The 8,099-nt window shown below is 37.4% G+C and overlaps 1 protein-coding gene across 1 annotated transcript in view; it reads right to left on the reverse strand.

Moving 5' to 3' along the window:
• The window catches only part of LOC108977611 (transmembrane and TPR repeat-containing protein CG4341), a gene marked incomplete at its 5' end in the record, with an annotated part of 222,520 nt that extends 214,708 nt beyond the window's left edge, over positions 1-7,812 (reverse strand). The window contains 1 exon segment of the mRNA XM_018947377.1: positions 7,537-7,812. Coding sequence (XP_018802922.1) covers positions 7,537-7,583 — 47 coding nt within the window.
• Between the last annotated feature and the right edge of the window lie 287 nt (positions 7,813-8,099).

An 8,099-nucleotide genomic window follows, 5' to 3' on the forward strand; every position in this document is an offset into this window, starting at 1 on the left:
TCACACTGCGTCATGTGCATGTGTCGAATTGTCCGCAGTCGTGTGTAGCAACATGACAGTGTAATCGCCAACGTTCACTTGTTGGCTTTTACGTGCATTCCGAAAAATCTGAGTGTCTATTTTATAAATGGTCTTTGGCGAAAATGCCCGTTTTTCACACACTAGCGCACTTGTCCGYCTGCCCACTGACCTGCTGCAAAGCACACGCACACACACACCCATTGAGGCATGCAATTTCCCATTTTCGTTGCAGCTACTAAGGTGTAGTGTCGCTGTGTGCCCGTTTCCTCGGCGCAGGCAAATACTTGTGCCACGCAAATATGCTCGAGCTGCACAGCTGAGCCAAAGCCATCAACGCAAATGCAGCTTGAAAACGTCGTAGAATCCTTGGTAGGCAAGAGACAGGCAGCCGTGGCAGGAGTAAGATATGTGCATAGGCCAAACTGCGAAGAATTGGCATTCATCTGCATGTGCCGTTTGGCATTGCCCGACGCTTATTTCATTCATTCGAGCTGAGCGACGCGACCCCGGCTCTTGCCTTGCTTTGCAGCTCGACTACAAATCGAATGTCCGTCGTAGGTAGTGCCGTGCGTCCGCCGCGCCGCTGTACGTACACTGTTTTATTATCGCAGTTAAATCGCTTTCAAATCGCCGCATTCAACACAGCGCGGCTATGGTGTTTGACTTTTCTACTTTGCCTCTTTTGAAATACGCTGTCCGGATAGTTGGTCACGTTAGAGGCTTTGTGAATGTGTGTGTATGTGTAATGGTGTGTCGTTCGCCGCATCATTGATGGGATTAGTTATGCGGGTCATGTACATGTCGTAAAATGTTTTTGCTGCATCCACGCTGCATGTAGCGATGTGCCGTACTAGGTTTGCTCTCCCCTACAGGGTGTCTCACAGAAGTTGATAATTTTTTTTTTTTTTGTTGAATCTAATGTGATGTGGAAATCTTCTTAAAATTTTGTATACTTCGTGATTTATCCGAAAAAGAGAGGGTCCGAAACTCCAACAGCCTTGTTAAGTTCCAATGACGTTCACTTATATTGGAAATGTGAGCGGTGGTACAAAATTGAAGAAATTACATTTAAATTCTGCCTTCGACCTCTGGAGCTCCTGCGGTCTCAGATACATCTTGAGTYTTAAACTTTTATGGATTTTATACAGTCTCTCGCAAGTGCAAGTATTACCGGATACTGTTTGAGTAATTCTAAACTTTTTAGAAAAATATTCCGCTTTCGTCTTTGGTGTTTTGTAAAACTTTATCAATTATGTTCTCAGAGTTCATAGATAAATGTATTTTGCTCACGTTGCCAGAATCTTTGGTTACTTTTGTATACGAGTTCATAATGTAGTAATGTAGAGTGGTTTTCGCATTCTTCTTTTTGGGGATTTCAAAGGACTGCTTAACTGTACTGAGTCAATATTCTTCTTTACTTGTCTTCTGAGCTCAAAGCCACTCCGTTTTGAGGCATATTTCACCTTATATAGTATAACSTATCGACATCCAGTTCGTGTATATCACAGACCATCTCTTTGCAAGCCCGGTCAAGTTAACTTATCGGACAATTCGCTCCTTTGGTCCGATGGCCACGGTGGTACAAATAAAACTTAATATCTTAATACGGAGTGTAGTAAACTATGACTAACCATCTTTTAATTTACTGAGTTTCTCGAGAATATTTGATTGAAATCGAGTTAGAGAAAGTCATGAGACACTAGGTTAAGTTAGGTCGTAGGGTCGACCCAAAATCGTTGGATCTTACTTGGATAGATATTAGTTCGTTACGTTAGCCATAAATTCCTAAAAAAGGATCCCCAGATCTTCATAAATCGAAGAAGCCTTTTGAGCTTAAAAGCAAACTTGAGATATTCGCTTGACCGTGAGCAGCCTGCTCGTACGTTAAATTGATTTGGGAAACCCTGTATATGAACTTATCGAGRCACTTGAGACTTCGTGTGTTCGTTAATGCTTATCACATTATTTTAAACATATTTGCCTAACATCTAATGCCTAGGCTCTACCAGCAAGACAGCAAGTCCGAGAAAAGTCAAGAACAGACTTACTAAAACTCGTTGAATTTAGCAGCAGTTGGACGTGACCCATGGCTTTTGACGTACTTGTTAGTCTTCACAACTGTTTCCCTCAACGACAACTCTCAGTATTTTCTAGCCTCCACGTTGCGTAACCATTCTCCACTGTGACGTATCCACTTTCGAAAAGTGATGCGCTTTCAAAATTTCCTACAGGGTTGCTTTTTACGCGCATCAATTCATTTTCAGCAAGAGTACTTTCGGAAAAACGAAGCAATAAAAATGATGAAAATGTAGAAAAATGCAGAAAATACGTGAAGTACAAAATGGCGACGACGCGTAATTATTTCGCCACGGACATTTCAGGAATTTTTAATCTCTTGGCACAACTGACCGCTGCCGTTGACGCATTTRCCGCCCACAGCCGACGCCATATCTAGTTTTTATCAGAGACCTGTGCGCCTGCAGCTGAGCGGGTCATCATCTTGCGTTGCTCTGCTGTGGGTTTATCGCACACTTTTCATCGGATATTTATAGTCAAGACATTGCGGTGCGGTGGCGCTGCATTTYTTGTTTCTATTTTTCGGTGCGTCGACAGCAGTGCGTGCCTCGAATTAACAAATTATGGCACCAACGACATAGAAGAAAAATTTCGCTTTTCTATTAAAAAATTGATGTCTCTCTCTTCTGGACTACTCGAAATGCCAGAGAAATAGCACAAATTTAGATATACATATACATATACATGTCAAATAAGGTCGCCGCTCACTTCTGTGGCAACGCGCGAAAAACTTCGGGCTTTACTGTTGAATAAAACATTAACAGTACATGAACAGTTCAGCAAATTGTGTGCAATTTTTTGTTGCTTTATTACTCTTCTTTGTTTAGTTGCGTTTTTAGRATGTTTACACAGCCTCAAGGCGTTGGGAATTCTCATTTTTTACGCCATTATTGAAAAAGTTTCRACGTCAAAAACAACAACGGCAAGCGCCGTGGCAGCAACAGCGTGCCCGAAATGTCGCTTTGTCAAAAAAATGTGAATTTTTGTGTTAACGGGGGGCGAAGAAGGCCTTGACTGTTGTGCTAGTGAAATTGTAATTATTTATTGTTATATACATATGTATATACCGTTGTAAAATATATAAAAAAATACGACATGGCGGCAACTCAAATACAAAAATTCTTAAAAATATTGGACTGCGCTTGGTGCCTCCATATGTCGCGATTTTAACGCCAGGTCAAGTCAAAATTCAAAATTATAGTTATATTTTTGTAGCTTGCTACCTTCTGAAAATTTTGTATTTTCGTAATGAAAAGTTGTTGTAAAGGAATCCATTAAGAATTTTTGAGATCCTGTATTATACTCAAACTACTTCAAAAACCAAGAAGAAACTTGTACAATTTTTTTAAAATAACACTTCTCTATATTATTATGACTCCACTATCTTTGGTGGGACGTCTTAGTAGTAATAGAGCCGCAGATGTTCTAAAAATGACTGTTCGTTGTGGTGTCTAGAACTCATAGATAAGTACTGTAATATATCTATAAAACGCCCGGTTTATACCTGGTCCAAGCCGGGTTCATCGAAAGTAAGGCAAGCGAGATCCGTCAACTTTAGTCTGGCGAAAGCTGAACAGTAGAGAAGAAAGTGCGCAGATGTTTTCACCTTATTTCTTCCATTCAGCGTCAACAAGTTACGACCTCCAAAATCTTAAGTTTAACCGCTCGAGTGCCAATGGTACACTATCCAGTTAGGACACCTATCATAGCGGTCATGTGAACCTATCTAAGATCAAATAGTTCCATTGACATTTTACGGTCCGCTCTTTGCCAGAAGGCTTTAGTAACCAAACAAGTGCTGCATGCTGTTGCACGCTTGCTGATCTCGCGCCTAGCTTAGAAATCCAGTGCCAGAAAGTACGAAGACTGGTGAACCCCTATTCGTTCCCATATTGATGGGATTTGGGTAAGGATGCCCTTTCATACAAGCTCATCGGATTTGTAGTTGCCAAAGATGTCGCTGAGGCCAGGCATGCAGACAAATATGGAAGCAGCTTAATGCTACAATCCTTGACCAGCTCTGAGCTCACAATCAACGAGCTCTGCTATCGAAGTGGATGCATACCTTGCCGAAAGAAGCCTCACATTGTAGAAGTAATGGCTGCCACTTCTGTTTGAAAGATTGAAAGTTGATTGAGACCTCTGGACAAAAGACTGCATTCTTCTTGAGCTTTGATCCATATGTGGAGAAGTTCACTGCATCTGTTCTCTAGCGACTCCGCCCAACCCACATATCTTAATGAGGTAAGATGATAAAGATCACTGCCTGACTCAATCAATTAAGTTACAAAGAACTTAAATACTGAGAAACCAATTATATTTTATGAATGATAATCACTAATCACTTTTAATTAAACTGAATTTAAGACCCTATCTATAATAATGTCTGTAAGCAATCCAAAAATCTTCAGACGTTATAAATGTACCCTTTCAACTGGGCTCATGCAATAATACTATAACATAAACCCCAGAGTAGAATCATTTTTTACAAGAAGGGAAAATAAATTTGATACGAATTATTCTCCAAGGCAACAGCATATTCTCCGAAGAAATTACTCAGTTCGGATCATTACAGCATATAGCAGCAATACAAACTGAGCGTAAGCTTAGTGGAATAAAAACTACTGCTTTACGCGCTATATAAGTACTCTTTTGAGAAAAGTGACGTGTGAATGAACAAATGAGTTATACACTTCAACTCAATGCTTATACCAGTTGCATGTTCGTTTCGCTTTCTCTGTTACTTTGTTGTGTATGTTTGGGCAAGGAAAGTAGTTAAGCTAGTGTGGTTAACTGTTATATTCGCACATACTTTCGTATGTTAGTCTATTTCATTATACCAGTTGTTTGTTCGATTCGCTTSCGCTGTTTCTTCGACGTCAATATTTAGGCTGGAAAAGTAGCTCATAATGATAAATTTTTAACTAGTACGACTTATAATAAGATAAGGTAAGTAAGCTTTTACTATGTACTTTACTATGTTAGTATACTACATTTATACCAGTTGTTTATTCGATTTGTTTCGTATAACGCCGACAGCTTAACAGATTTTTAGCATAGAAAGCGATTTCTAGTAATATTTAAAAACCAACTGCATTTTTGAATGAATCTTGGTGACGTACTTCGAAAATTTCATACTTTCATATGAAAATAAAAAAGTTTTAATTTTATTTTACTAWTAATTAGCATTCTTTAATACACGAAAGTGTTAGTAATTGAAATTCCAGGAATATTTATGCCAGTAGTACCGTTATTAAAAGCAAGTCTTATTAAATTTGTCACTATACAGACAGCGAGACCTTTTAATCCACAGATTACGTTATTTTAATACAATTTTCTGTATATTCTGTATATTCTTGTCTTATATATATATATGTACGTAAAAATTTTAATCACTTCGCTTTAGTTATTACGAACTTTGTTGCCTATTTTGTTTAGCTAAAAGTTATGGAAATAATTTACTTGAATTGCAATTTGTCTGGTTTTAAAATAAATATTAAATTTGTGTGCATTTGCAAAAGTTTCCTTTGCAATAAATGCAATTTTAATTCAATTACAATTTTACCACTTTTTATGCGCTGGCATATTCAAACACACACACACACATATATATATATATATATATACATATATATATATACGCGCACATAAGCTATTTGGTATAATAGACATTAATTTTTATGCGTGCATGGTTGTGTATATGTGTGTTTATTTGTATGCATTATTATGTTAGCTTTAAAGCTTTGCTAAAGCCCCACTAATTTAATTGGATATGGAAAAAGCGCATTTGCACGCACACATTTGCACACATTTTAGCTGTAAATATTTGTGTGTACTTGCTTAGCTGGGATWGTTTATATTTTTATCAGTTGAGTAGGGTATACTAAATTTGCCAYGCAGTTTGTAATAGCCAGAAAGAAACTTAGTAGGCTCTAGAAAGAATACATGTAAATGATCAGCGTGACGAACTGACTGCGTTTAGCCATGTCTGCCTGTTGCTTCCATCGTAAGTCGGTCTATATTTCCATCAGTTTTTGAGTTATCGGCCTTAAATTTTGTATATGTGCTTTTCTCTCCAAGAAACTGCTTATTTCACGAAATATTATCTATATCGGACCATTATAGCTTATTGCTGCCATACGAAAGAAATGGTCAAAATCATGTACTTGTAAGGAAAACTTTTTTATTTGTCGGGATATCCACGCAAAATTAAGCACAGATTATTTTCTTAAATAACGATACATTCTGCGAAGAAATTGTACAGTTCGGTTTACTATAGCTTATAGCGGCCATACAAACTGAACGATCAAAACCATGTGCTTGTAGAGAAAACTTTTTTATTTGTCAAAGCATTGTCACGAAATTAARCACATATAATTATCTCAAGCAACGGTTTAATTTCGGAAGAAATTGTTTAGATCGGAACACTATAGCATATAGCTACCATACAAACTGGCCGATTAAAATCAAATTCTTGTATGCAAATATGTTTTATTTATCAAGATTTCTCCACAAAATTTGGTATGTATCATTATAAAAGCCAACGCTACAATCTACGAAATTTTTTTTTCAGTTCGAATAACTATAGCTTATARTTGCCATACTAAATGAATGATTRAARTCTTGTTTTTGTAAGGAGAGAAGCTACCTTTACAAAATTCGCCATGAGTTATTAACCAAAGTAATGCTATAATATCTGTAATTTTGTTTTATATCGGATGACTATAGCATATAGCTGCCATAAAAACTGTACTATGAAAATCAAGAAAAATCTCTTTTTTTATTTATGTTTGTTTATGCTATGAAAAATTCAGCTGTAAAGAGTAGTACTACTAAGTGTATATATTTTTCTTGTTGTATGTATATATGTATATAATAGTTTGTCAAAAAAGTCCTGCGGTATTTTTAATTTTTTTTTATTTTTATTTTATAACGGTTTGATGACTCATGCCCAGCTCTTGACCGATGCTACGGCTGCTATTATGCCGGCCTCTTTCGACCAATTCAGCGATTTTATCGCAATTTTCAACGACAGGCCTTCCGGAGCGTGGCGCATCTTCGACCACCTCTACACAACAGAACGAAAACGTTGAAGCAATCGTTGTGCGGTGAAAATGGAACTGTATCGGGTCCATAAACTGCAAAAATTTTATTGGCGGCTTGAGATGCATTTTTGCCTCTATCGTAGTAGTACTGTAAAATATGCCGTATTTTCTCTTTATTTTGCTCCATGTTTGCGACGCTATAACTCACGAACGACTCAAAAGAAACGACAATCATTCAATTATTCATTAGCGCGTGAAATGAGCTTTCCAATAAGGTATAGCATGATCCGATGCGACGAATAAAACTAGAACTACGCGCTCTCAGCTAGCGAAAATACCGCAAGACTTTTTTGACAAACTATACTTACTTGTTTGTGTATTTGTACGCACTCACCTTGATTTGTACAGCCAGCGTTCCCATAGTGTCGGTTTTGCTGACATTTTGATGCGTTCGATTTTTATGTCCGAGCTTAAAATGGCTTTAAATATTTTATATTATATATTTATGTATGTATATACATATATGTGTTTATGTATGCGTGTGTGTGTATAGTTGTCAAACTAAGCTGGCATTAGTTGCAGCTGTTGTCGCTGTTATTATTATTATTAATATATAATTATGGCTTTTAGTTGAAAATGCGCTATGCCGACCACTTTGTGGTTACATTCATGTTGCATTTGTTGTTGCAATTTGTCAATTTATTTGTTTTTGCATTTATTGCGTTTGCATTCGCATTCAGACGCGGTAATCACATCAAATTTCCACGCTTGACCACTTGCTTTTAGCACGTTTGTCCATTACGAAATCGAAAATTTTTATTTTTCAAATTTAAATGTGTGTGTGTGTGTGTGTGTGTGTTTCGGTTTGGATACTGTGTGTTTGCCGACTGGCGGTTGTGTGAGCGCTTGTGTGCTGTTTACCGTTATTGTATTTGTGTGTTTAGCCGCTCGTTGCTG

Source organism: Bactrocera latifrons, unplaced genomic scaffold, assembly GCF_001853355.1.
Source record: "Bactrocera latifrons isolate USDA-ARS-PBARC rearing strain unplaced genomic scaffold, ASM185335v1 scaffold_92, whole genome shotgun sequence".
Classification (NCBI taxonomy): Eukaryota; Metazoa; Arthropoda; class Insecta; order Diptera; family Tephritidae; genus Bactrocera; species Bactrocera latifrons.